Here is a 27,178-nt window from a genome sequence, read left to right as displayed (position 1 = left end):
TTAATCCCAGCACTTGGGAGGCAGAGGCAGACAGATCTCTGAGCTCGAGGCCAGCCTGATCTATAGAATGAGTTCCAGCCAGGACTATACAGAGAAACCCTGACTCAAAAAAAAAAAAAAAAAAAAAAGAAAGAAAAAAGAAAAAGGAAAGGAAAAAAAAGAAAACAAACAAAAAAGCCCCAGAAACTCCCACTCCACTTCTTCCTATCTACCGAATTCTGCCTTAGAAAACGTTGTTTGTCTGGGACTCAGGCTGAGACCCGGCCTGATTTGTGTAGCCTCTCCATTCTCTCCATCCTTCCCAGCCTCTCCAACTTCTCCAGCCTCTCCAGCTTCTCCAGCCTCTCCAGTGGTACAAGCTTATATCCTAGGGGAGAACAATACCCACCTACCCACCTATCTTCTCTCCCTTCCAACCGCCAGACTCAGCGCTCTGTGCTGTTATGGCTTTAGTCTCTCTGTCCTCAGGATCGTCAAGGTTCTACCTACCCTGTTCCCAAAATCCAGGCCTCAACCCAGGCTGCTTTACAGAAGCCAGTGGTGACACGGCTCCTGCACAGAACTAGTTTATTCAGTAGTATGGGGGGAAAACAAAACAAAACAAAAACAAAACTCTACCATATTTACAGCGACAATCAAACTGTACAATCTGATGGTTAGTATCAAGTTAGCATCCAGCATCTTTGTATTTGTTTTTTAAGTCAAGTCATCAGTAGTTAAAAAAAAAAAAATCCAGTTAAATTTTTAACCCTTTACAGGAATTGCTGAGGGGAAGAGGGCAGAGGACAGGTGAGAATCCATGGCAGAAAAGCCAGAGGCCAGCCTTCCAAGTGAGGGACAGGAACATCTTTCCTGCCTCGAGCCTTTATTCTACACCTGCTCTAGAAGGGAAGTCAGTGACAAGTCTGGAATACATGCTCAGAGGAGAGGGGGACTCAAATGAATGGTGGTTGCAAAAACCCGAGGAGAGCAAATGGAGCGAGAGGAAGGATGGTAGGCCCCAAGTCCAGGGCTGCCAGGGACTCACCCAGCCTGCGATGGCCACATGAGACCCCTGGGGACCAGACACAAACCCATCCCAACACACACACAAAAAAAAACCCCAAATAAATAAAAAATATATTAACTCTCTCTTCACAGGGAGCTGGGGTCAAGTAGGGGGACAATGGGGACCAAGGACCTGGTTCTTTGAAGAAGAGAGCCAATTCCAGGAAGGGGTTAAAAATAGAACATGTCTCAGAGGCCACAGCAGGTCAGACAAAATAATGGCATTTGTCTGATTTGGCGGGGAGGGGGTGAGTGGACAGCAGAACCCAGACCTGGCACCTGTGCTGGGGGCCCTCAGGGCCACCATGCCAGCTCTGTGCTTGCCCTTCCTCCTGGGGCCGCCCACACAGCAAAGAAGCAATGGAAGAGTGACTGGCCCTCCCTGCAAGGGTGGGCAGGAGAAATGAAGCACTTTGGGGTCAGCAAACTGAGCAAACATCTGGGCTGTAGCACATGGCCAGAGTCCAGGAAAAGGAGAGGGGCTGGGGTAGTCCTTCCCCATCATGGGGGCAACAGGCTTCCCCTTAAAAAACGGTTCATGCAGCATTTGGGGGGTCCACGGGCCATGAGTCCTTCTGCCCCTGGCCGGACAGGGCTTGTCAGTTCCTGGGAGAGGTGGAACTGGCGGGTGGAAAGTGCCTTTGTTTTTTTTTTGTTTTGTTTTGTTTTTTTTTTTTGTCCTGACTCCTCACCAACTGAGGCCTGTCTGTCCGTCTGTCCGGTGCAGCCTTGCAGGGGCTCCTGCCCCTGGTGCACGTGGCTTTGTCCTTTCCTTTTGGTGATGGCAAATGAGGGGCAGGCCCCCTAAGAGTCCCTCTCCTCCCAGAGGCACAGGAGATGAAACTGAAGAGAGGCTGGGACGCGTCCTGGGTGGTCCTGTCCTCTTTGGGAAGGGGAAAGGGGAGTCCACTTCCAGCGTATAAAAACAAAATTAATCCCTGAAGTCATGAAGAGTGGAGATCCTTTTTTTAAATTCTTTTTTCCTCTTTTTTTTTTTTTTTCTGAAAAACTTTGTCTTGGAGATGTTGGCCCTCCCGAGGGTCCAAAGTGCAGTTGGGGGGAGGTGGGGGGAGGGACTTGGCACTAGCTGGCCTTCTGGGCCCGAGGCCCAGGCTCCTCAGATGGACGGTTCGTCGCTGCTGCTTCGGCAGGCAGGCAGGCAGGTGGGTGGTAGGGAGCAGGGGCAGGATAAAGCAGAAGACAGGATTGGGGCATGAGCGCAGCGGGGGAAGGGGACGAAGGAACACCGGCCCAGGGTTAATGCAGGAAGTTAAAGAAGAGAAATCTGGAGAGGCAGGAGAGGAGAGTGGCAGAGAAGGCAGACAGAGGGTTAGCTGGAGCAACAGAAGGGACAGTGAGCAGCTTCCACCAGAAAAAGAAACAGAAAAGCAGCCCCAGCCCCCACCCTCTCGCAAGATGGGGGACAGGCATTGTGCATAAAGCCCAGGGGGTCTGGTGTACCCCCAACAGAGCACCATGTTGTCTGGGCATACAAGGGAGCTGGACTCCGCTTAGCCCAACTGCCAAGCAGAGTAGCCTGGTGAAGCTCAGAGGCAGCAGTGGGTCAGTGGCTTGGGTTAGCAAGGACCTCAGGCAGGTTTCCCCCACCCCACCCCCGTCCCTCCTGCCCGACTCACTCAGAGCCAGAGGAGTCCTCATCCACCGTGCCTGCCTTGATGCTCATGGCGACAGGCATGACCCCATTCAGCTGTTCCTGCAGAGACTGGCGAGGAGGTGGGCGGGGAGGAGGTCCGTGACGACTGCCCTCACTGATGGAGGAGCCCCGAGAAGACCCTGTGCCCTGCTCCAGGGGCAGCCTTAGAAGGCTGCTCTTTTCGCTGATGGTGGGCAGACACTTCTTCTTGAGGATGCCTGGGTACAAGGTGTGGGTATCATGAGATGGGAAGTCCTAATAGCTCCGGCAAGAGAATAGGAGAGTGGAGCTGATGGGAGAGACTCCACTCACCTTTGTGAGGTTGGGTAGAAGGGCCCGGAAGGGGTCCCAGAGACCCTTCCCGAGTTAGGGCATCTCCATTCTCCCGTGGCCGCTCTTCAAGGGGCCCACTACCACTATTCTCCTTTGTTGTGGTCCCAAAGTCTCCCGGCCAAGGGACCTTCCCAGACCCTGGACCCCCATCTGTCAAAGAAAGGAAGCCGATAGTCCCAGAGAGGGCAGACAGTTAGGATAGCCACCACCCCAGCGCTATTTTCCAAGAAGCCCTGGCCTCTTAGGCTTCTGTTGCCCCCCAATGGCCGCAGCCCTGGTGCTGGCCCACCCTTGGGGGTACTGTGAAGGGGCAGTCTCTCAGCTCCAGGACCCAGCAGGCTGTCCCAGCCCTGCTCGCCAGGGAAGGCGGCCTCCTCCTCCTCTTCCTCGCTGTCTGATGAGTGGGTGGAGGCATAGGAACCACTCTGGTCATCTTCCAGGGACAGGTCACTGTCAGAGTCCGTGTCGGGATCTGGGAGGTCAGGGAGGGATCACAACTGTCCCACCTGCCCCGGCCCACCCTCAGCAAAAGCCAGGCCCCTGCCCTGCTAGGCATCCAGGGCCTCTGTCCTCACCATGTTGTTGGGCTTGGCCTTCCAAGAACAGGCCACTTGGGTCCCCTAGGCCAGGGGGAACCTGGCCAGGGTTCAGCGTGGACTCCTCCCTAAAAAGACAACACTATGCTGTAGAGGGATTCCCAGGTCCTACCTTGTGTCCCTTACTGCTGCTAATCTAGGCTGCGACCTGTGCTGGCCACCATCTGAGATGCTCAGCTCCTAGCAGCTGGCTGGTCTTGGTTCTAGCGTTCACGGTCTTTCCCCCATTCCCAATTCTCCCGTTTCTCGGACTCACCTCAGCAAGAAGGGGATGTAGCTGGGCTGACTCTTGCCCGAGCGGCTGGCACTGTGCAACGAGCCAGCCGAATCTCCGTAAGGCTGGTACAGCCTCCCGTCTGCGTAGGGGCTGGGGCAGTTATAGGACTAGGCCGGAGACAGACATGTCAGTGAGTGAGTGAGCAGGAGGGAGTGGCCCCAGGCTAGAAAGTAAAGGGTCCCAGGAACTTACCCCAAACCCTACCTCCCACATGCCCAGGGATTAAAGTGGAAAGGCCCCTTCTGTGTTGCCTTCACCCTAGGGCCTAGCAGTGGGCACAGCTACACCATAGTTGTGTAGCATTGAACACTCCAAATGCCCTGGACTTGTATAAGGGCTTGCTGGTTTTTAAAAAAAAAAAAAGGCACTTGGAATTGTCTCCTGAGAATATTCTAGGAGACAGGAAATTTATCAAAATTCATGAGGAATTCTCTGGCACAGGGTGTCCCACCTGGCAACCAATCTCTGCCTGCATCTCCCTCAAGTCAAAATCTCTTTTACCCAGTGATAGCATTTCCTCCTAAGGGAACACATTCCACTCTGCCCTCTCCTCCTAACATGAAGGTGTGCGGAGATGGGGAAAAAGGACGCCCAGGTCAAAAAAGCACAGAGAACAAACAGGTTCCTCGGGCTTGCTTCCCCTTCCATCAGACCCAGGCTCCCTCACCGAGGTCAGGGTAGACTTAGTGGTCAAGGCAGGGTCGGGACTGGGCTTCCGGCTGCAGGCAAACTTGAGTGCTTTCCGGACCTCCTTGCTGAGCACCACGTAGGAGAGGAAGATGAAGGGGCCCTGGCAGGCAGAGACAGCCACGGTTGGCACACTCAGCACCCCACCCCCAGGCGTGCTTGCATCCACTCAGTAGGGGTGTGTGTGTGGGGGGGGGCAGGTACCTGGACACAATTGCAGGCAGCGAAGAGGTAGTGGAAGAGCAGAGTGTCGCTGTTGACAGAGAGCAGTGCCAGCAGCCATGTGGCACTCAGCAGCAAGAGGACCGTGAAGGAGGAGCGCAGGCCCGAGCTGGAGGGCAGGGCAGATGTGAGTCCTGCTGTGACATCCTCCACACCAACACCCACCCCACGCCCGGCCACCTGCCAGTACTCACACGGGCCCTTTCTTCTCGAAGCCCTGCCGTTGGGCAGCACAGGAGGCTCGGGCCGACAGGATGTACAGGAAGACACTCATCTGGGCAGTGGAGAGGGATGTGAGAGGACCAGAGAACAGAGACACTTTACTTTCTGCCTTGCCCTGGGGGCTCCAGAAGCCTTGGCTCTTCCTAAAGGGGATCTGTAGGACCCCCTCATCTTGCTTACTGCACATCACTTTCTAAGCACTTACCGAAACAGCAAAGGCCACTGGTCCAGCAAAGCTCCAGATGAGGGTATCATAGACAGAGAGCCAGCAGAAGTCAGGGTTCCCATAGCCTTCTGGATCCAAGCCCACAGCAAGACCTGAAGCATAGATACAGTAGCAAGACAGGGTGCTCAGGATGGAGGCAATTATGCTGCCATCAAAGCTCATAGAACCAGGCATGGAACACATAAGGTCTGTCCACTCCTCTCTCCAAGGAGAAGCCCAGCCCCTGACACTCAATACCAGGTTGTCCAAGTATAGGGGGAAGGAATTCTTAGGACTCGAACTATGGGTTTGGGGTACATGCATGAAGGTGGAGCTAGGGCCTAGGGACAGGGGATCTCTAGGCCAGAAAAGGAGGCAGGATACCTGTGATGAAAGCGGGGACGCCCCAGCCCAGCATGTAGTAGAAACGCATGGGACTGGCATTGACGTCGCGCACCTCTGTGAGCGCGCGGTACAGGTGTAAGGCCTCCAGCAGAGCCCAGGAGAAGGTGCAGAGGTACAGGAAATGCAGCAGGATAGCGATGACTGTACAGGCAAACTGGGGGCCAGGACACAGAGTCAGGAGCCAAGGCGGCTAATACGGGGAGGGCACCCAGGGGAAGGAGGGAGGCAGTGGGGAAGCCTGGTAGTGTGCGCTGCCTCGGAGGAAGCCCAGGCTATATAAGAAAGAACATCTGGGACGCTGGAACATTATGAGAGAACTAGAGAAGAGCATACTGTGGGCCAGGTGCTGGGATGGGCCCTTTATCTGCTCACTGCCATGGGAGCAGGGATGGGAGAGGGCCACAGGGGCGACACCAGGAGCCTTGGTGGGGCTGGAAGTTGGGAGGGTCTCTGAGAGAGGAAGAATCTTACAGGGAGGTCAGCCTGGTTGATGCCCAGGAGAAAGACCAGCTGGGCCAGGCCCAAGGCAGCTGTGAGGTTGCGTCGGATGCCGTGCTGGTTGGAGCGGAGGGCACGGAGGAGGGTGAGGAAGAGGAAGGTGAGCATCAGGGCAGCTAAGGTGACTCCAAGGGCCACGTATGTCAGGGTCTTCAGTGGCAAGATCTCACCGTTCTGAGGGATGAGTGGCAGGGCGTCAGGCACCTGGCCCCTGGATTTGTTTCCCACCCATCGCTCTGAGCTACCCCTGCGGGGTCCAACCTCTCGTCGTGACACATCCATAAGCACAGCAAAGCTTGTCATATGGTTGCACTGGCAGCTGACGTGGCTCTCGTTACGGAAGACAACTTCGCAGCCTCGGGCGGACCAGCCACCAGTGCCACTGACCCTGCGGGAGGAAGACGGAGTCAGGGAGGGAGAAGGGTGGGCAGCCAGGAGCCGGGACTCTTGGTCCAAAGTCATGGAGGTAAGAGTGGTACAGGCTCACAGGATCGAATGGTTCCAGAAGACACAGATGGGCTTGGTCCGCTCCTCGGTCTCCAGCAGCCGGAACTGCACGGTGACTGGCTTGTCCAGAGCCCGAGGCAGGAGTTCCTCATCATCGTGAACGCTGATGCTCACCACAGGGGTGTTGATGACTGGGCGCTTGGGGACTCTGATGACAGGAAGGCACATGGTCACCAAAGTGGCCACCAGACACCCTTATCACTGGGAGCTGTTTCCTGTTCCCTTGCTAACCCTAACTTCCCAGGTCTCGTCCTAGCTGCTTACCTCAGGCTACGCTTATCAGGGTCATAGTTGTGGGGCAGCAGTCCAGCCAGCGTGTGGTAGATGATGACACTGGCCACTGCCTCTCCCTGACTCAGTTCTGGGTGCCTCCGCTGCCGCCGGGCCAGCTCCTCCATCTCCTGGGCTTCGCCGGGTCCTGCAGACCTCACCATGGAGGGCATCTCTGGAAGTAAATGCTGCTATGCTCAGCTGGCCCTGCCCACTGCATGGACGTCCCACTCCAAGCCGTTACCACATCCGTGTTCCCCGCTGACCTCTGAAGACAGATTCTGGCAAAATGACTGTGGTCTCAAGATCTGGGGGGCGCTCCCCACGTAATGCCTCATAACGGGGCAGCTTGGTCCCAGCAAAGTTCCCCTTATCCAGGCGCACTACAGAGATGACTAGAAAGGAACACGGCCACAGTCACTCACCAAGTGAGACAGGCGGGCCCTAAGCACAGCGGCCCTTTGAAAAAGGGGCAGGGCTCTCTCCACAACCCCCCACCCCCACCCCAGCCCAGCACCACCTCACCAATGTTGGGTGTGACGATGGTGAAGGGGCTTAGGTAGGTGTGCCTCATATTCTGGGCAAGGGCGCTGGCGTAAGCCTCATAGTGCTGGAGCAGCCAGGCGGTGCCACCCTCTGTCTGCTGGATCAGTTCCCAGTGCCTCTTGTTGGCTGCATCCAGGAGGGCGCTGCCCACCCTCAGCAGATTCTGGGGACAGGCATGGTCACAGTAGCATATGCTTGTGGTCAACCTCATACCAAGTCCCAGCCTGTGCCTGCCCCAGACCCGCCCTCGGTGTCCTTCCCTCAGCAGTCCCCACAGTCTCTCCTGGGAAGCCTTGTGCATCATACTGTCCACTTCCAACACGGGTACCCGCCTCTAACCCTTCCTCCACACTTTAATCAGAGGACCCAGTGTGTCCTCGCATGCCTCCTTCTGTTGCGTGCCTCTCTGGTTCCCTGAAAAGACTGAGCTCTTGGTATAATAGGCAGGGCTCTGCTTTAGGTCAGCGCACACCTCAGTACAAGTGCCTCTGCTAGGTACTAGGATGCTGATAATGGTAGGCGGAAGTACTCTTCATCAACTGTGCTGCACGATGGCTTACAAGCTGGCATGGAGGCTTCGTGCCAGGGATGGGGCTCCTCCCGGTAGGGGAGTATCTCCCTCCCCCAAGATCTCCAGGAACAGGCTGTCTCACTGGCCCCCACCAGGCCTACTTCAAGCCCCACCTCCGTGAAGTGTACATCCTGTGTGGCGGATAGCCCAAAGCCCCGCTGGGCACTCTCATGAGCCAGGAGCCGTGTGGCCAGCTGGTAGGCCACCTTGACATCACTGCCGAAGTAGCCAGAGGTGTGCTGGGTGGCATTGCGCAGGAGCAGGGCTAGCCTCTGGGAGCGTCCTGAGTCCAGGCCTGATTCGTTCCTCTGCAGCCGCTCAGCCTGCATGGAGGACCAGAATTGCAGAGGGTCAGACAGGATGGAGATGACCGGAGGGGCTCGGGAGTAAAAGGGCTTCAAAAGGTAGGTGGGGGGGAAGAGGCGGCCTCTGCAGGTAGGAGTCCTCTCAGGTAAACAGGAACCAGGAGTCAGGAGCTCTACTTCCAAAGACAAGGGTGTGAACAAGAGGAGAAGACACGGGGTCAACTTACGAAGCCCTTTAGCTCTGAGAAGGTGACTGATGTGCAGTTGAAGAGGTTTGGGGGGAGCCAACCCCTGTGCTCATCACAGTGGCGCACAGCAGTCCCTGGAGGGAAGACGCCAAGAAGGCAGGACTTAGGGAGACAGGAAGCCGGCCAGGTACAAGCAGCCCAAAAGAATGTGTAAGAATGTGGGTGTTCAGAAGCCCAGAGCCGGCCGAAACATCTGAGCAAAACCAGTCCAATGGGACAGAGGTCTGTAACCTCAGCCACCACGCCTGTCCCTCCAGCTCCTGCCTTGCCCCTTAGCCGTGAATCCTGTACATCACTAATTGGGATCTCTTGGGATAGGACCCGGCACTCCACACTCCTCAGGACTGCCTCCCTTTAATGTGGTGTAACTCCAGTACAAGGTAGAGTTAGCTGAAGACAGGAGCCTCATGCAATCCGCCTTTGAGTTTAGTGCCCAACCCCATTCCCAGAACATGCAGGACTTTCAACAGTTCTGTTTGGGTTGGATACAGGCACGTTCGCTCAGCCTAGGTTGAAGGGTAAGTGAGTGAAGGAAGGTGACACATTGACTCTCTGCGAGCTAGAAACCAGAAAGTGGGGCCCCAGGAGCTACACGCTGGGGGTTGCTGTCTTCACTCCTCTGACAGTAAAGGTCAAGGGTTCAATATCTTATTGTAGTCCTCTAAGACCTACCAAAGGAGCCTTTGGGGCAGGGGGCAGCAGCAGGTAGCCCGAACCGCGTGCGGGGCCACCAGATCCCAGCCTCTATGGCCCGTGGGCAGCTGTCGTAATTCACTATGGAGAAGAGCACATGGTCACCTATAAGCAGTTCCATTCAGGCCCCAAAACCTTCCTTCCACGTCCCCGACTGACCCATGACCAGCCTCAATTTCTAGCCTCTGCAATATAAGCTCTTAGCATACGGCGAGGAGGGAGCCTACCTGCCCCAAGAGTCCTACCTTCACAGCCATTGGTGGTGACCTCAGCAAAAGGGTTGTCACAGCGGTCACACTGACGCCCAATGACTCCAGGCTTGCATGGACACTGGCCGTCCTCAGGGTCACAGACTCGGGACAAAGAACCAGTGGGGTAACAGTCACACAAGAGACAAGTGGGGCTGCCGGGGGGCCGGTAGTGATTCTCCTAGGAGGGAAGACGTGGGGGGTCACTGGGTCGAGATGTCGTTCCTGGATGCTGGTGGAGCTTCAAGCTGCGGCCTCCCTAGAGAGAGTCTTCCCCTACCCTGGGTCCTCGTGGGAATGTGACTTAACATTCTCAAGAGCCGGTAATGACCTGGAGTTGAACTCATCAATGAGAAACCAAGCATTCAGAATAGGCTGAAGCCAGCCAGCCCGTAGAGCTAGTCCAGGGATCCCTGCCTCAATACTGGTCCTGGATCCCCCTGCATCTAGCTATAAGGGCAAATGACCACTTGCCATGCCTGATATGGCAAAGGCACGGGGCCCTCTGCTCTCTGGAGGAAGGCCCAGATCCTCTTCTCCTCTGTTTTCCCCGGCGGGCTAGAAGCTACAGGGTAGGGTGCCACAGTGGGGGCTCACTCGGGACTCTCACCTTGCAGTGGCACTCGCCGCTTGTCTTGTTGCAATCTGGGTCAAAGCCTTTGCTGACATCACAGTTGCATGGACCACATGTGGGGTGTCCCCACCAGCCACGGGGGCAAGGTTGGTCAATCCTGCAGAAAGACACCCAGACAGGCATGAGCCCCCTCTGCCACTACATCTCCTTCCACTTGGTTCAACCACAGGTGGTCCTTTCAGCCTCGGCTGCAGCTCAGCCGGACTCTCAGGGCTCAGAGTGACAGCAGAGATAAGCCCTGACCCACCTACCTGGTCTCACAATATGGCCCAAGGTAATTTGGTAAACACTCGCAGATGTAGCCGTGGGGTGCATTGGGTTTTCGGGTACACACGGACTGGTGTTCGCATGGGTTCAGGTCACACACATTTGTACAGTTGTCACCATAGTAACCTGGACAAGAAGGACCAGAAAGGTTCAGGGCCCACCCTCTACTGGCATTCTCTTCTGTCCATCTCCTCTTATCTACTTCCACTCTGAGCATTGCGCCAGGCAGCCATAACCCTGTAGGAGATGACGGCTCAGAGAAGAAGTGACTGGCCACATATTAGAGATGGAGTGTGACCCGTGGCACTGGCCCCGTTCCCCCCACATCCTCAGCATACCTAGATTACAGCTACAAGAATAGCTGTCCCAGTCATTGCTGCAGTAGCTGTTGGTAGGGCATGGATTCGAATCACAGGGATCTGGCCAGCTACAGCCTGGCTCCACATTGATGCTCTCCCCGCGGCTGGGATCTAGACTGCTGATACCCTCAGGTGTCTCGCTTACCCTCACGCCCTGGAGGGATAAGAGCTGGCATTAGCCTTCAGTGGAGCAGGGCTCCAGGTAGGAACGGGAGGTCAGGGGCGGAGACTCACCTGCAAACAGCCCCGGAAGCCACGGGCCACTCCGCTGGCTGGCCCAGGAACGCCCCCGACTGTAATATTGCTCAGGTGCAGCCCATGCAGCCGAGGGCCCAGATTACCCTCTGCCTTCTGTTGCCCATAGTCAAAGGACAGAATGGCATGGCCAGGGCCCCCGCTGGCTCCCAGTGCCAGCTGCGCATGATGCCAGTCACCATCATTGGCTCGGCCTGGCTCCAGACGTAGAGATGACGCCTGGAGCCCTGTGCCCTCCACACTTAGCACTACGTGGCCTGCCCGAAGCTGTACAAGAGGGGGAAAAAATCAGCAGACCACCTCAATGGGCTCTTCCAATCTGTCTGGTTGAGGGCAGAGGAGGCTGCTTATTTCCCTTAAGCCCAGTAGGTGGCAGCACTGACCCACGGAATGGGCCCAGCCAGCTCTTCGCTTCTGCCAAACCCTGCCCAGCCACCTGGGTCCAACCCCCTGAAGGCTCCTACAATGCTAGCCAAGCCGGGGCTTGCCACACTCCCACGTGCCCTGCATCACCTGCAGGGTGATGGTGCTGCGCCCCCTGGTGACGGCCTGCAGCAGGACGCCATCTGCCTGGCGTGTGCGGAACATGAGGCTGAGGTGCCAGGGCTGAGAGATGGGCAGAGAGAGGCCATGCCAGGCCACAAGGCTGCTGCCCAGGAAACGCTGGGGGTTGGCCATTTCTGGGAAGGCAAAAATGAAAAGTGACTCAAGGGCAGAGCAGTGGAGTCCGAAGCGTGGCGGCTCTGTGAGAGTCGGACCCTTGCCTCCCCTCACACCCAATCCTCTCAGTGCCCCGCCCTCCAGAGCATATACCTGTCCCGGGCCCGCCCTACATTGTGCCCAGGGCCTGCCTGCCTCTGACTAGGCCCTTTGTCTCCTGCCTAGCTTCTCCTTACTCTGCCCAGACACGCTTTTCCACCCACAGCCCAGCTCACAGAACCCTGCCCAGAGCCTGCCCCAAGCCCTGCCCGTGATCCCAGACAACCCAGGCCCCAACCTGTGGCAGGTGCCACTCCTACCCTGGGTGCAGCTCTTGCCCCCGAAGCCTAGTGGACACTCGCAGCTGAACGCATCCCACTGGTTCACACAGGTGCCACCGTTGTGGCAAATGCTGCTGTCGCACACGATCTTCTTGGTGGGGCAGCCTGGAAGGAAGAGAAAGGGACTCAGGGACCAACAGCAGTGGCTGGAAGACCACACAGGCTGGTATGTCCAGGTCACAGCAGTTGGCTCCCAGCCTTGCCCCTACCCCCGGGTCCTCATACCAGGCACAGTGCCATTGTTGGCAATGAAGTCGGCCATGTCGATGTGCCGGCTATCCACCTGGAGGTTCTTCATGCAGCCCACAAAGTGCCGCATTCGGACGGGGAAGCTCTCGGGCAGATCCGGCACCCCACCCAGCAACAAGGGCCCTGTCAGGTCCAGAGACCTAGGGGACGAAAGCGTGAAGACACAGGGGTTTAAGTTTATGGCTCTTCTCTTACCCCGTACCCTGTCACTAGGCCCAAGAAAAGGAGCACTTGGACCAAGGCTAAGGAGCCCTTTTAGAACAATGCCCAGGAAGTAGAGGCACTGCAGTATAGACAAATGTACTCTCAGCCTATACCCTTCCCTCACAGTCCGCCACGACCTGACTCTAACTCTCCAACATTGCCAGTGTCAGGAAGGGGCGCATCTGACTGGCTCCCGCTCTGGAGCCCCATCCCTTTGGCCTGCACTACCCTCTCCCTAGGTCCTGCCCCCACCTTCCCCGCTTACTTCTTGCTGCCTCCTTGGGTGCCCTGGGCAGCACAGGAGTAGTTGCCCAGCATAGCTCCAAAGCGCAGAGCCACCCCTGTGTCACAGCCATCCACAGACACCACGGCTACCTTCTGCTCAGATGGACCTTGGGGAAGCCCTGTCTGACCCAACAGTGGCTGTGGACAGAGAAGGGAGGCAGTAGACCACCCGGCATAGGGCTGCACCTCTCCATACACACCCACCCACAGTCGAGGACCGCCCAGAGGGATGGAGGTGCCCTGCACAGCACATCCCCACCCCCTCCCAGGCACAAGAGCTGTGAGCAGCCTCCCCCACCACTCACAATACCAACCGAGGCTGGAAAAACGCATGCACCAAGACCAGGACCCTCTAACTCCTCCGTCCCTCAGCCAGACCCACCTTGTTATAGTACTTCAGCTGCACTGTGTGCCACTGGCCATCACTGACCCCTCCCGGCACGAACGGAGACACGGTGGTGGTCGATTCCCCTAGAGAAAGGACAGGGTTAGCTGGGTCACAGGAAGAGAGTCGGGAGTGGCAGAGCAGCGGGCATGTCTAGGGATGGAGGCCAGGTCAGGGTTTGACTGGGAGGGAAGGCGCGTGGCTTGAGGTCAGAGGGTCAGAGGCATGAGCTCTTAGGAGACGGGCAAGGACATGAGGCGCTGGGCTCACCTGCAGAGAAGGTGAGCTGCACCTGTTCCTGGATCACCTCCAGAGCCACAAAGTCATGCTTCTCATTGAAGCGCCCATTGTACAGCAGTAGCCCGTTACGCTCCTTAGTAGCAAACCTATATAGGGGGGTTGGTCATGGGGGCAAGGAATGGGGTACCCACCTGTGTACTAGTACCCCAGACATCTAAGCAATAGCAAAACTGGCGCTTTGGCTAAGGCTATGGAGTCAGAACACAGATAATGAGCCCAAACGAGGACCCTGGCCTTCTGACTCCTCATCCTGAAGGGTCGGGGAAGAGTGCCAGCCAGACCCTGATGGTGAGGGCAGCCTGCTGGCTCAGCAGACAGGTAGTTCTGTCAACAGCTGCTCCCAGTGCGTTCACTGAGCTGCTACCCCATCTACTAGACCAGGAGGTACTCCACACTCTTGCATGTGCCCTGCAACCCCGGGACCTCGTCACACTCACGAGAGGGCCAGGGTGAAGTGGAAGCGCTGGCGCAGGCCACGGAAGGTGATGAAGGAGCGGGCAGGGAAGCTGCGTGTGGTCACCTGGCAGAAGGGTTTCTCAAAGTCCCCGGAGGGGCAGTCACATTTGAAACCTCCCACCAACAGGTTGACACAGGTACCCCCGTTCTTGCAGACACCTGGAGTACAACGGCCTGAGCGGGTACTCGCTTCACAGTGCTCGCCTGGGGAGGAAAGACAGGCAGGGTGAGGCCCCGAGGAGAAGGCAACTGAGCGTGAGGTGCCCCTCCCTCTCCCAGCGCCTATAATAAAGGCTTGGTTCTGGTTGAGAGAACTCTGTTAGGAGGTATTGGAAACATCGGGAGGAGTGTAGGAAGCCAGTCACTGGAGTGTGCCATAAAGGGCTATATGTTGTCCCAGGACCCTTGTCATCTGGGTGAGCAGCTTTGCCACCCTGATGTTCTTTTCTTATAGCGTGGGACCGGCCACCAGAACTGAAATGGCACGGCAGAGCTTGCAAGACAAAATTAACCTTTCTTGTTTTAAACAGTCTCTCTTGGGTAATCCAGTGGTGAGAAGTTTTTTGTTTGTTTGTTTGTTTGTTTGTTTGTGTTTTTCAAGACAGGGTTTCTCTGTGTAGCCCTGGCTGTCCTGTAACTTACTCTGTAGACCAGGCTGGCCTTGAACTCAGAAATCTGCCTGCCTCTGCCTCCCGAGTGCTGGGATTAAAGGCGTGTGCCACCATGCCTGGTGGTGAGAAGTTTAACACGTCCCTGGTGACATCTCCTGAGACCTCTACCCATCCTCAAGATTCTCCCATGCGTTCTTACTTCCTCTTGGTGACTTTCTCCTCTGAAATCAATGACACACCAGATCCTCTTACTGGCCCACCACGCTATTCTCTCTGCAGCTCCACAGATGCTCTGTTGCAAGCTCCTCAAAGTTTTTCAGCCCTTCCCCGCACCTGTCCACAACCTTGGTCCCCAGGCCCTGGCCCCTGCAGAGGCAAATGCCAAGCCAGAAAGGATCTAGAGGACAGCAAAGGGCTGTGCCAGCCCCCACTCTCCCATTCCCCGCTTCCCACGGATGCTTTTGTTCCTGTCGGGTCAGAGATTAGTTTTCTTCCCTAGAGATGTGACCAGGTTTCCATGTCTATTTGAGTTACAGGTTGGGGTGGATGGCGTGAAGCAAGCCTGGGCTCCCCCAAGAACAGAACTGAGGATCCCTCTGCACCCAAACAAGGCTGAGAGGGTGGGGGCCTAAGCCGGAGGACAGCCGAGGAAGCAGGGGACTGAAAACTCAGATATCAGATGGGGAAAGCCACTCCCTTCTCTCCCTCCCAATTCTGATTCTAGAGATAGGTTCTCTGTTCCCTGTGCCTAGTGACTGGCTCTTGTTTCCATGGAAACTGTTGTTCGCCTACTCGGGAGCCCCCTTCCCCATCCTCCTGGACAAAGACTCCCTTCCCCTCTCTCAGTCCCACCCTCCCCTCTCCTCCCTTCCCCCAGCACCCCCCCTCCCTGCCCCCAGCAGCAGCACAGAAGAGTCAAGTCTGGCAAGTTCTGAGCAGAAGGATGCAGCAGGAGGCACCGAGCCTGCCTACGCTACTGGCAGAGCCAGTGCGCCTGGTGCTGGAAGACATGAAGCCTGGGAGTCTGGGAAGGAAAAGGAGCAAGGGAGCCAGTAGGGTGGGGCAGGGTGTGAAGAGACCTGCAGCCACAGACCAATAGGGAGGCAGAAATGGAGCCTTGCTGCTCAGGGTTACACAGGTCCAGCGTCCTGGAACTCCCATGACGCCAAAGCCCTGCTTTTCCGTGCCTTCCTCCTGTTCCTGGGTGGGGAAAGTCTGGCTCCAGGTTAATGAAGGGATTCACTCAGCGTTATGAAGACCTGGTCCGCGGCCAGAAACACCTCGAAGTGGATCAAGTCACCTCATCCCAGGACTTCCTCAAACAAAAGCCAACTCTCACCACACAAGCCAGCTTTCTCTTCCTGTCAAATTACTGACATGAATCCTCCCAAGCAACTTTTGACCTACATAAATTGGTTATCTCCATCTTAAATACAAGGAAGAGAAGCTAAGTAGCTCGCTCATTTTCACACAGCTATTAGTGGGAAAGCTGGAACACGAAGCCAGGTGCTGGACTGACCTCAATTACACAGTCTTAGTGGGTCTGTGTGCAGGCGGCATGTGCCAGCGTGGGTGTGTGGGCTTGCACAGTGAACACAAGGCTCCTCATTCTGACTTACCAAGCAGGCGGTTGCCAAACAGCAATAGGATCTAAGAACGGCTGATGCGCCTCTATAGGTTATATGCTCAGAAGGAACGAGGCAGCCCCATTATTAGCTTGATTGGTGCTTGGCCCAGAGCGTCAGCCCTGCAGGGCCGCCCCCATTGTCCCTTGCCCTAGGCTCACCCGTGTAGCCGTCCTGACAGAGGCAGGTATAGCCGCCCTCTCGGCTGCGGCAGCGCCCATGGGGTCCACAAGGTCTTGAGTAACAGAGGTCCACCTCGGTCTCGCAGTAGTCGCCTGTGAAGCCTGGTGGGCAGCGACAGCGCAGACCCCCGACAGGGTGGATGGGCCGGAAGAGCACCGAAGAGGAGGCGATGAAGGGCGCAGAGGAGTCGAACCGCAGCACAGACACACAGCGCATGTAATTCTCGCAGGGCTCCCGCAGGCAAATGTTGTCGTCGAAGGGGAGCACGCGCTGCGCTGAGATGGCGGTGAGCAGGCTGCGGTTGAGGTACAGGCGCTCCTGGAGATCCTCTGAAGGCAGAAAGGGTGGCCCACCCCCGGGTCCTGGAGGCTGGCCCACCGATAGGCTTACGTTGAGGATATGGCCGCCTGGGGCATCAGTATCCCTTTGCACATTGAAGACCACCACGTGATCCGGGGGTGTGGCCAACGTGGCTGCCACGGCCTGAATGAAGAGTCCCAGAAGTGGTGAGAGAAAGCGTTCTGGAGACATGTCTTCCAAGCGCAGCGTGATGCTGTGTGTGAGCATCTCGTCCGTGATGATGGTGACACGTAGAGAGCACTGGGCTGTCACACTGTGGACACCATCTGAAGAGAAGCAACACAGATCAACAACAGCCCTGGGGGAGGCAGGCAGAAGCAGATGTGCCAAGCCACAAGACCCTGACTTAGAGCAAAGGAGGGAGTAGGCTTATGTGATAGTCAGGGGAGGAGTCAAGAAAAAGGAGCAAGGAGGAGGGAGTATCAGGAGGAGGGAACACCATCAGAAAAAAGTACTGAGAAGAGGGAGCACCATAAGGAGAGAACATTAGAAGTGGGGAGCACCACCGGGCAGTGGTGGCCCACGCCTTTAATCCCAGCACTTGGGAGGCAGAGGCAGGTGGATTTCTGAGTTCGAGGTCAGCCTGGTCTACAGAGTGAGTTCCAGGACAGCCAGGGCTACGCAGGGCTACAAAAAAAAAAAAAAAAAGTGGGGAGCACCAAGAAAAAGAAGTGATGAGAAGTAGGAGGGCCAGGAGGAGAGAGCACCAGGAGGAGGGAGCACTAAGAAGATGAAGAAGAAGTAATCAGAAGAGTGAGCACCAGGAGGAGAGAGGGCCAGGAGAAGGGAGCACGGGAGGAAGAAGTATCAGGAGGAGGGAGCACCAGGAGGAGAGAGCACCAGGAGAAGGGAGCACGGGAGGAGGGAGCATGGGAGGAAGAAGCATCAGGAGGAGGGAGCACCAGGAGGAGAGAGGGCCAAGAGGAGAGAGCACCAGGAGAAGGGAGCACGGGAGGAGGGAGCACCAGGAAGAGGAAGCATCAGAACTAGAAGGTGCAAGCAGGCTAAAATCCAGCCCATATCCTGCAAGGTACTCAAGAAAACCTTTTTCTAGCCGGCATAAAGGCGGCCAATGGGATGAATCACCTGTGGACAAGTCTCTCCTTGAGGGGGTTACCTCATATGAGCTTAAGGAAAGGAGGTTTTCAAAACTGTTCTTTGTGTGTTTTCTCGGTACTCCTTGGCATGACGCATGAACCGCCTTCCAGCATCTCTGCCTGTCACCCCACTCAGTATACACCCTGCCCCCTGAGACCAGTCCTTGGGTTTCTTTGCTCCACCACTGTGCTTTTTTCTTTGCTTGTTTTTCTAGAGGGCGCAGAGTACCATGAGAGGCTGCCTCCCCTTACCCTGTACTTCTCAGTCCCACTGTGACCCTGCCTCTCAGCATGCTGTAGCAGGTTGTATGGAAGGTGAATCTGGTCAGAGGTGCCAGGTTCCCCTCGCACTCAGCTCCACAAGTGCTTCTGTGCAAGCCTGCTAGCCCATGGCAACACCTCTTACACAGAGCCCTGTACCCACACAACTCTGGGTAGCCTGGGGTCCCCACCCCAAGAAGTCCAGCTGAGCCACCTCAGCCAGTGGTAGCGACACACACTGCTCCAAGCTGGAGAAAGGGTAGGCGGGGGTGGGGAACGTGGGCAGCTTTCACCCTGAGCTCCACTGGGCTGGTCTCTCCTCTGGCACTAGGGCCTCTTGTTATTCATCACTCACTTGGCTCACCAAGTTGTACCCAAAGGTCTGCCTGCCATACCCTCCCTCCCCCCGGCAGCCAACTCACTTATAAACAGCTAAGTGCTAACACATTCAATGGTGTCTCACTCCACCCACACATGCTATGCTCAGAAGTGTCATGCACACCTGAATGTTGCATACACACGGCAATGGACTGTGCTTAGATTAAAAATGAATTCTGGAAGGCAGAGAAAGGGAAATGGCTTGGAAGGCCATAGAGGGTGTTCCTAGTCAATACAGCGCCTTACACGTAATGAGTGTTCAGTAAAAACTAAGATGCTCATGGGAATCCCTTGTACATAAAAGTATCTTGAAAACATGGCAGCAAGCTAGGCGATGGTTATACTCGTCTTTAATACTAGTGCTCAGGAGGCAGAGGCGGGAGGATCTCTGAGTTCAAGGGCAGCTTGGTCTACAGAGCCAAGTTCTAGGACAGCCAGCCGGAGCTACATAGAAAAACCTTATCTTGAAAACCCAAAAGGAAAACACACACACACACACAGAGCAAACTCTCCAACCAGATGCAAAATATGACGTCCAAATGGGATAGGATGGGAGCCAGTGTCACTGAGGCAGAAAAGAGAGATGGAGATATGGGACCCTACTCTGTACATGTCACACTTCGAGTGGCTGCTACCTTGAGCATACTGAAGGCAGGCACCCATCTCAGCGATGCCCTGGGCCCACTGCTGACCTGCCCTGTGGCCTCACTGCTGTGGTCACCTTTGTTCCTCCTGCTTTGCCCAGGGTACCAAGACAGCAGGTCATGGTCCTCCGAGCCCTCTAGCCTGCCCATGGGTCACCATCTGACTGCTTTCAGAAGCAGGGTTCAGGAGCTGATGTCACAGCCCAGTGTTTTCTGGATATGATGTTCCCTCCAGACAGAAAGTAACAACACAGGGCTCTACAAACAGTGCTCCTGGACCAACAAGCAAGAGAATCTTTGCCATCCCCTGGTTTTGGGAAGCAGCACTCCTGCATGTTGTTGTCCACCAACCCAGGCCCGTCTGTGCCCCTCACTCAGCATGTCTCTTGCTTCCCATCTGGCCCACCATCTGTGGCCACCTGCCCCTCTGCTAATGTCCCCATCCCAGCAACCAACCCATTGCTCTCTCTCCTTCCTCTTTGTCCTTCCCCCGTGCCTTGCTCTGGGTCACTCCTTTGGTGCAAAGGCAGGTTGGAATAGGAGTGGCCAGTACATTGCCTGACTTGTTTTAGACAGAAGAGAGAGCTGGGGTAGGCTCTGACCCAGGAAATACCACCTCGGTCTAGGCCTCAGTCAGCTGCACCCGAGAAGATGCCAGAGCCAGCCTCCCAGCCTTCCCTCTTCTGGCAGAGGGTCTGCTGTCTGGGAGGTGAGCAGGCCTTGGGCAGGTTCTCCTGTGTGTCTGAAGAAGGCAGCAGCCGGGGCCATTTGGGCTGCAGGACCCATCCAGCCCAGGCTGGGGCAGCTGCAGCCAGAGGGAAGAAGAGAAGACAGGATCTAAACACAGAGACCAACAGGGGAAGACAAAGACCCAGGAAAAGAGCCAGCAGAGGAGGAAACGTGGGAGAAGGAGAGAGACACAGAAGCTGGAGAGAAGGTGACAGACAGGCAGTGCAGGAGGGTCCCCATGGGCAGGGTGGGAGGGAAGGAGGAGACAAAGAACCAGAGAAGGAAGACAAAGGGACAGTGGGCGACAGTCCCCCTCACCCAGCCTCCTGAACTTTGGGGTTGCCTTGGTGACTGACTCTAAGGGTCAGGGCTGATGGGGGAGGGGGACAAGGGCAGAAAGGCAGCCACAGTGTGTCCTAGCTGCAGCCCCAGCCTTCCCTCTAGCCTAGAGCGTTGTGTTTGGGGCCGTGTGCCCTGGTGAGGCAGCAGAGGCTAAGCAGAGCTGTCCTCCACATGGTCGGTCCCTAGGTATCTAGCCAGATTCACTACTGAAGGCTGTGGATGGAGGGCAGGAGGGAGAGGCCTTTCTTCTGCCTCTAGTGCCAGGCTCAGGTGAGGGTACTCCTGGCTTCCTTCTCCTGGAGGAAAACTGGAAGCTTCAGGTGGTTTACAGCCTGACCCATAGCTTGGAGAGCTCCTTCTCCCTGGTCCTTGCAGGGTGGGACCTGAGGGGTGGGACCAGGAAGTATCTGTCCAGTAAGAAGTGTGAGCAGGAAGGGGGGGGGGTAAGGCTATCTTCCCTTCCCTGATGTGCAAAGGGGGCCTGGAGGGGGCTGCCAGGCCTTGCCCCTGGAAAAATCATTAACACCCCCCCCCGCGCCCGCCCCTCACTCCAAGTCCCAACTCCCAGAAAGGACTTGGTGACCCAGTCTGCCTCGCTCCCGCCTTGCTTCTCATCCCCAGAGCTGACAGAAAGGACAGAATATACTGTCACCGAGTCCTGCTTGCCTTCCCCAAGTCCTGCTGTCTGCGGAGTCTACAGGCTGAGCGCTTGACCAAGCAGCAGGAATGCCCAGGCTGGGTTCTGGCCAGGCTCCCACACCCCTACAAGTCTGTTTTCTCTCCACCAAGTCAGGGCCCTGGAGTCTTAAAGCTCAGAAGTCGCAGTGCACTCTGATCCCCATGTCTATTTTCCCGAGACCGGGCCACCATGGTCAGCAGGGAAGGCCTAGCACCCCAAGAAAAAGCCACAGGAAGTCTAGGGGCCCAAAAGGTCCATCTGCCCTGACTTCATTGCTGCCCTCCCACCAAGCCAGACCCCAACCAAGAACTCAGGACAGTGAGGTCTGTTTGGACAGAGACAATGAGCTCTGGCTTTACTTCCTGCCTGGAGCTCTGGAGGGGGAGCCAAGGCAGGCAGGCTCCTTCTGCCTGGAGGGAAAAGCAATGCCTCAGACAAAGTCCAAGTCAGTCTCTGCTGCAGCTCTACTGAGAGCCAGAGGGGGAGAGAAGAGGGCGGCAGGGTCCTGACCCCCTTGGTGGAATCCTGTGTCCCTAAAGCCCTCTGACCTGCCTAAGGCCTTGTGAGATCACAGGACCATCCTAATGAGGGTACCAGGGTGCTGAGGAGCCAACTTGCCTCGCCCCTTCCTCGCCAAGGTCTTCCCTCCACCTCCCCCAGCTCTTGGGCCTTCCAGGCTTCCACGCGCCCTTTTTTTTTTTTTTTTCACAATTCTTGGCAGCCATAGTCAGGGCAGTCTCACAACACTTCCCCCCACCACGTCACAGTCTGGTAGGCAGGGGGGCAGCCAACCAAAGCAGCCCAGCCCAGCCTGGGGCAGCAGGCAGGGCCTGCGCCAGCTGCCAGAAGTCCTGGGCTTTTTTCTCAGGCCAGGTTCCCAATCTCTCAGCCTCTGAGCTGTCCACAGGGTAGAGGGTTGGGTCACCAGCTCCTCCTGGATGGCACCCCACCTCCGGTGGCTGCCCAGACCTCCCTGAAGCACTATCCCCACCCCAACATCACTGGGCATCTCCCTTACCTGACACCAGCACACTCATGATGGCTTCCAGGGGCCGGTTGTTGTCCAGTGCCCGGCTCAGTCTCAGCTCACCGGTGGAGGCATTGAGCAGGACCAGGCTGAGTTCATTTCCTCGCTCAAAGCTGTACGTCAGGCTGTCTGAGATATCGGGGTCGTGGGCAGGCACACGGCCTATGGCACCACCGGGGAAGCTGCTGGAGCGGTTGGTGACATAGTTGTTGAAGAGAATCTCAAAGTTGCCCAGCACGGGCGGGTTATCATTGCGGTCAAGGAGGCGGACATGGACAGTAGCCCTGCTCACCAAGGGAGCAGACGTAGCCTGGATGACCAGGACATATTCAGGCCGGTCCTCATAGTCCAAATCTACCAGGGCAGTTAGCTCGCCAGAGAAGATATCCAACTGAAAGACCTCAGGGATATTGCCCTCCACAATCTGGTACATGATCTGTGCGTTGGTCCCCTCATCTGGGTCAGTGGCTGTGACCCGGGCCACGGCCAGCCCAATGGGGCTGTTCTCTTCCACAAATACGTCAAACTCATCCTGTTCAAAGACAGGGGGGTTGTCATTCACATCTAGGACAGTAACTGTCACTTCCATGGGTGTGCGGGCTGGTGGCATGCCCTTGTCCACCGCATAGGCCCGCAGGATGTACTGGGCCACATTCTCACGATCCAGCCTCCGCAGTGTGCGCACAATGCCCGATGTCGACTCTACAATAAAGTCACCGTCCCCATCATCTCCTCCTTGGAAGGTGTAGAAAACCCTGCCGTTCAGACCGGAGTCTCGATCTGTGGCTGAGATCTGTAGGACGCTGGTGAAAGGCGGCACGTCCTCGTAGACACTCCCCTGGTAGGAATCTCTGAGGAACTGGGGGGCGTTGTCGTTCACATCATTCACCAGGATCTCCAGGTAGGTGGTGTCAGACTTCTGGGGAATGCCATTGTCCCGAGCGGTGATGGCCAGGGTATAAGACACCTGGTCCTCGTAGTCCAGCTCAGCCTGGGTGGTGACAGCCCCAGTGTCCGCGTCAATTCGGAACTGGGGGATGCTATCCTCCATAAAGTAGGTGATTCGGGCATTCTCCCCCGTGTCCTCATCCGTGGCGCTGATCAGCACCACCGTGGTGCCTGCTGGCCGGTCTTCATTAACGTTGACTGTATAGTGGGAGCTCTGGAAGACGGGACGGTGGGTGTTGGCATCGGTGACATTCACTACTATCTGAGCTGTGTCCTGCCTTGTGCCATCCGAGGCAGTCACTGCCAGCACATACTGCCGCTCAAGTTTGTAGTCCAGCGGTAAGGCAAGGGAGACCAGTCCACCACCACTTTGGCTGGTGATAGAGAAGCGGTTGCGGGTGTTGCCGCTGGTGATCTGGTAGGTAATGACACTGTGAGCGTCTCGATCCACGGCTGACACGGTCACCACACTGGTGCCCACGGCAGCATCCTCGTTGAGCCGCACGGTGTACTCTGGCTGCGTGAAGGTTGGGTTGTTGTCATTGACGTCCAAGATGGTTACACTGACACTGGCTGAGGCCGTGAGCGCTGGGGTGCCATGGTCCCGGGCCTCTACACCAAAGCTGTAGAAATCAACCTCTTCCCGATCCAACTCTGCAGCCACAGAGATCCAGCCTGTGCCATTGTTAATGGTGAAGGGGAAGTCGTGCCCAACCCCGGCCAGGCTATACTCAAGGCGGGCGTTATCACCAGCGTCAGCATCAATTGCCTGGACGTGCAGAACAAGGTAGCCTAAAGGGACACTCTCTAGGACGGTGGCCTGGAAAGGGGTGCTGACAAAGATGGGGGCGTTATCGTTGATGTCTAGGACTTGCACTGTTACTAGGCCAGAGACGTTGGAGAGTGGAGGACGGCCACCGTCCTGAGCCCGGATCCGAAGCGTATACTCTTTGGTTGTCTCATAGTCGAGCGGGCTTACCACATCCAGGGCTCCAGTCTGAGCATCCAGATAGAATTGGCCCCGAGCATTGCCACTCATGATGCTGTAGTGCACTAGGGCATTGCTGCCCTTGTCTCTATCGGAGGCGGTGACTCGGAGAACTGGGGCTCCTGGGGTCACATCCTCCCGCACCTGGACCACATAACGCTTCTCGCTAAACTGGGGGGCGTTGTCATTATCATCCTCCACCGACAGGAAAACAACGGCTGTGGAACTCCGAGGGCCTGGGTCCCGGCCCTGGTCACTCGCCTCCACTGTTAACTTGTAGGATTCCACTTCCTCCCGGTCTACGGGGCCGCGGGTTCGGATCACCCCCGAGCGAGGATCAATCTCAAAGGCGTCTGAGGGGCTGCCTCCGGCCCCCTCCAGCAGGCGGTACAGAATGTTGGCATTGGGAGGGGCGTCGCCGTCGGTGGCCCTGACTGTAAGCACCTCATAGCCAACCTCCAGGTTCTCCCTGAGGCTCTCCTTGTACTCTTGCTGCTCAAAAACAGGGTCGTGATCGTTGGTGTCTGTCACCAAGATGGTAAGCGTGGCCAAGGCACTCCGTCGGGGCATACCGTGATCCTGTGCAGTGACCCTGAAGACGTGGGTGCTCTTGGTCTCCCGATCCAGCTCCTCAGCTGTGGTGACAGCACCGGTGATTGGGTCCAAGGAGAAGAAATGATTGGAGCGGCTATCAAAGAGGGCATCCATGGTGTACTCAAGTCGACCCGCCTCACCCTCATCTGGATCAATGGCTCTTAAGGATGCAACAGAGGTACCAGCAGGCTGGTTCTCAGGCACTGTGGCCTGGTAGCTGGGAGGCTGGAACTGGGGAGCTGTATTCACATTCCTTTTCCTGCGCCCACCCAGAGATTCCTCTGGTGAGCCTTCCCCAGCCCTGAGCCCTGGGGCCTGTGCCAGCTTGCAAGACTGGCATCTGAGCCGTGGGGCCTTTAAGCAAGGGTGCTCTTCAGGCAGGGTCAGCGTGCCTTGTGGAGAAAGGTGTCCTCCGATACCCAGGAGACGACAGCTCCAGGGGCAGCCTTCAGAGGATGGTGGAAGAGGGATATGAGCCCCTGATTCTGGACACCAAACCCTCAGGCCATCGTGGTGGGGCACCAGGTGGCCGGTCAGCTCAATGCCCGATTCTCTGCAGCGGCTGGTGTAGAGCCAGAGGTTCGAAGCAGAGGCTGGGCAGAGCCAGCCCACGGGGGCGCAGGCCCCAGAGGAGCTGCGTCCCCCGGACCCCAGAGAACGACAGGGCCCCACTTGATCTCCCAGTAGTGGCGACGGTGGCAGCAGCAGCAACAGCAGTAGCAGCGGCAGCAGCGGCGTTGGGAGGGGGGCGCTGGCAGCCCGGCTCCGCATCTCTCCCTGTTCCCGGCCAGCCGGGTCAACAGCCGCGGCGGCTCTTCCTCCGGCTCCTGCGGGCCCCGCCGCGCCTCATGCCCGGGCCGGGGCGCCGGTCCCCGGGGGCCACCTGTACGTCCCACTGGGCCTGCACCCAGATGGCTCGGCGGGGCCGCGCTCTTAGCCCACGATGCGCCGGGCTCCCACCACTCTCGAAGCCGGGCCCGCTCCCGAGTCGCCGCGACCACTGCGGGTTCACGCTGCGCTTCCACCTGCGCTCTGAGCGTTCTCTACCTGCGCCCGCGGGCCGCGAGGATCTCTGGCTCTGCCCGGTCCCCGGGTCCCGAGCCCCAGAATGTCCCCTCCGCCCGCGTAAGGTCGCCCACCTGCGTCTGCGGAGCCGCACGCTCCGGCCCGGGCCCGGCTGCCAACGATGGCCCTGCGCCACCCGCTCGCGCCCTGCGTCCCCGCCGCGGCAGCTACCGGTCGCCGCGGTCCCGGGCCCAGACCCGCGTTCCCTCGCCTCCCGGGCGGGCGGGCGAGCTCTGCAGAGCAGCGGCGGTGGTGGCGGCGGCTCATTACCATAGACCTGCTCGCGCCGCCGCGGTCTTAAAGCGGCGACGCCCAACGCGCCGGAGGAGGTGGGCCCCACCCAGCGCCCTCTTCTGCATGGCGGCTCTAAGTAAGATTCCCGCCTCTGGTAGAATTTTTCTTCCCAGCACATCAGACTTGCTCCTTCCCATTTCTGGATTCCTTCTACAGCTTAAAGAGGAATGAACAATCAGAAACCACACAGGGAATTGATACTCTTGTAAAATTCAATGGCTAGCGCTCTTTCAAAATAGTCTGAATGTCTGCAGGAGGTGACCAGGGGGCGGGAGGTGGGTGGATACACACACACACACACACACACACACACACACACACACACACACACACAGAGGCAAGCAACTTTCCAGTCTTACCATCCCTGAAAGCCCTCATTGCTGTCCCATCCTACAGGTCCCGGGTCAGAAGTAAAGACGACTTTGCTCGACACTACAGTCTCCCCCAGATACCAGAAGTCGTGCTCTCACTTGGATATCTTGGACAAAAGGACCCCTAAGCTCATTTGGGATACATCTTGGGTACCACATGGCAGGGCAGGGGAAGTGAACCAGAATGTCCAAAGCAGCAAGAGCACTAAAATACCAGATTCCTAGGGCCGGAGTGAGTTGGTTCCAGAGGGCCCAAGCTTCCTGGACCTTAGGACCTGTTCCTTTTTCTTTATCCCTCCTCCCTTCCAGATCAATGTCCAACCTCTGTCCTTCTCCTACCCGAGGCTTTGTAACTAGCAAATGGCCCTGTCCATTGCACAGGACTACTGAGCCCTTCATGGAATGCCACCCCAGAACCTTCTGGAAGGGGTATGAAGAACTGATGAATCTTCCCATAAGTGGAGTTCACACAAGAAGTTGGGACCAAAGAAGCAGGAAGAGTGAGGCTGGGCAAGCCAGGGGCTTCCTCCTCTGGTAACCTGAGCAACGAGGGATGTCAGAGTGTATGAGAGAGGAGGCCACTCTCACATGCCAGCTATGTGCCACCTTTCCTAGAGTGAGGGACTTGAATAAAGTAATGGATTTTCAGAAGTCTCGAGGGAGGTGATGATATGGTCTGAGGAGATAGCTCAGTGGGTAGAGAGACCCCACCATGCAAGAATGAAGAGCTGAGTCTGGACTCCCAGCACCCACATTAGAAAGCTGGGCACAGGCTCACCAACATGACTGCCCAAACATGAACCAAAGTAGACAGGAGACAGACCAGGAGGCCTCAGCCCTGTCCAAGAACTACAGGCGATTCGGGGATTCTGAGTGGGAGAACAGGCTTTCCCCAAGGAAGAGCGAGCTGATTTGTTATCCTGTACCAATGGTCAGTCCTGGAAAATACATTCAAGTAACACTCTACAGATGGAGCAGGTTTTATTTAGAAATGTCTATACATATATGAATATA

The 27,178-nt window shown here is 56.8% G+C and overlaps 1 protein-coding gene across 3 annotated transcripts; it reads right to left on the bottom strand.

Annotated features, from left to right (window-relative positions):
- Positions 1-553: 553 nt before the first annotated feature.
- Positions 554-25,205, bottom strand: Celsr2 (cadherin EGF LAG seven-pass G-type receptor 2). 3 transcript variants are annotated; one of them, XM_021157751.3, is made up of 34 exons: positions 21,896-25,205; positions 16,366-17,013; positions 13,950-14,172; positions 13,483-13,598; positions 13,210-13,298; positions 12,808-12,965; positions 12,315-12,478; positions 12,069-12,194; positions 11,563-11,729; positions 11,029-11,316; positions 10,774-10,948; positions 10,420-10,561; positions 10,145-10,265; positions 9,532-9,715; positions 9,266-9,367; positions 8,573-8,667; positions 8,154-8,363; positions 7,449-7,632; positions 7,190-7,318; positions 6,918-7,098; positions 6,634-6,801; positions 6,408-6,534; positions 6,120-6,320; positions 5,628-5,802; positions 5,244-5,356; positions 5,011-5,090; positions 4,799-4,925; positions 4,575-4,697; positions 3,887-4,014; positions 3,610-3,698; positions 3,324-3,506; positions 3,014-3,184; positions 2,685-2,919; positions 554-2,332 (listed from the first exon to the last, which is right to left on the bottom strand). In XM_021157751.3, the coding sequence occupies exons 1-34, from the start codon at positions 25,203-25,205 to the stop codon at positions 2,305-2,307; spliced, it is 8,760 nt and encodes a 2,919-aa protein (XP_021013410.1). In that variant the 3' UTR covers positions 554-2,304. The 3 variants fall into 3 exon arrangements, with proteins under 3 accessions (XP_021013410.1, XP_021013412.1, XP_029331120.1); XM_021157753.3 differs by having other exon boundaries at positions 554-2,186; XM_029475260.2 differs by lacking the exon at positions 3,324-3,506.
- Positions 25,206-27,178: the final 1,973 nt, after the last annotated feature.

The sequence above is a fragment of the Mus caroli genome, unplaced genomic scaffold (assembly GCF_978045245.1).
Source record: "Mus caroli unplaced genomic scaffold, Mus_caroli_1 scaffold_3, whole genome shotgun sequence".
Taxonomy (NCBI): domain Eukaryota; kingdom Metazoa; phylum Chordata; class Mammalia; order Rodentia; family Muridae; genus Mus; species Mus caroli.
This window is presented reverse-complemented; position numbering and strand designations above follow the sequence as displayed.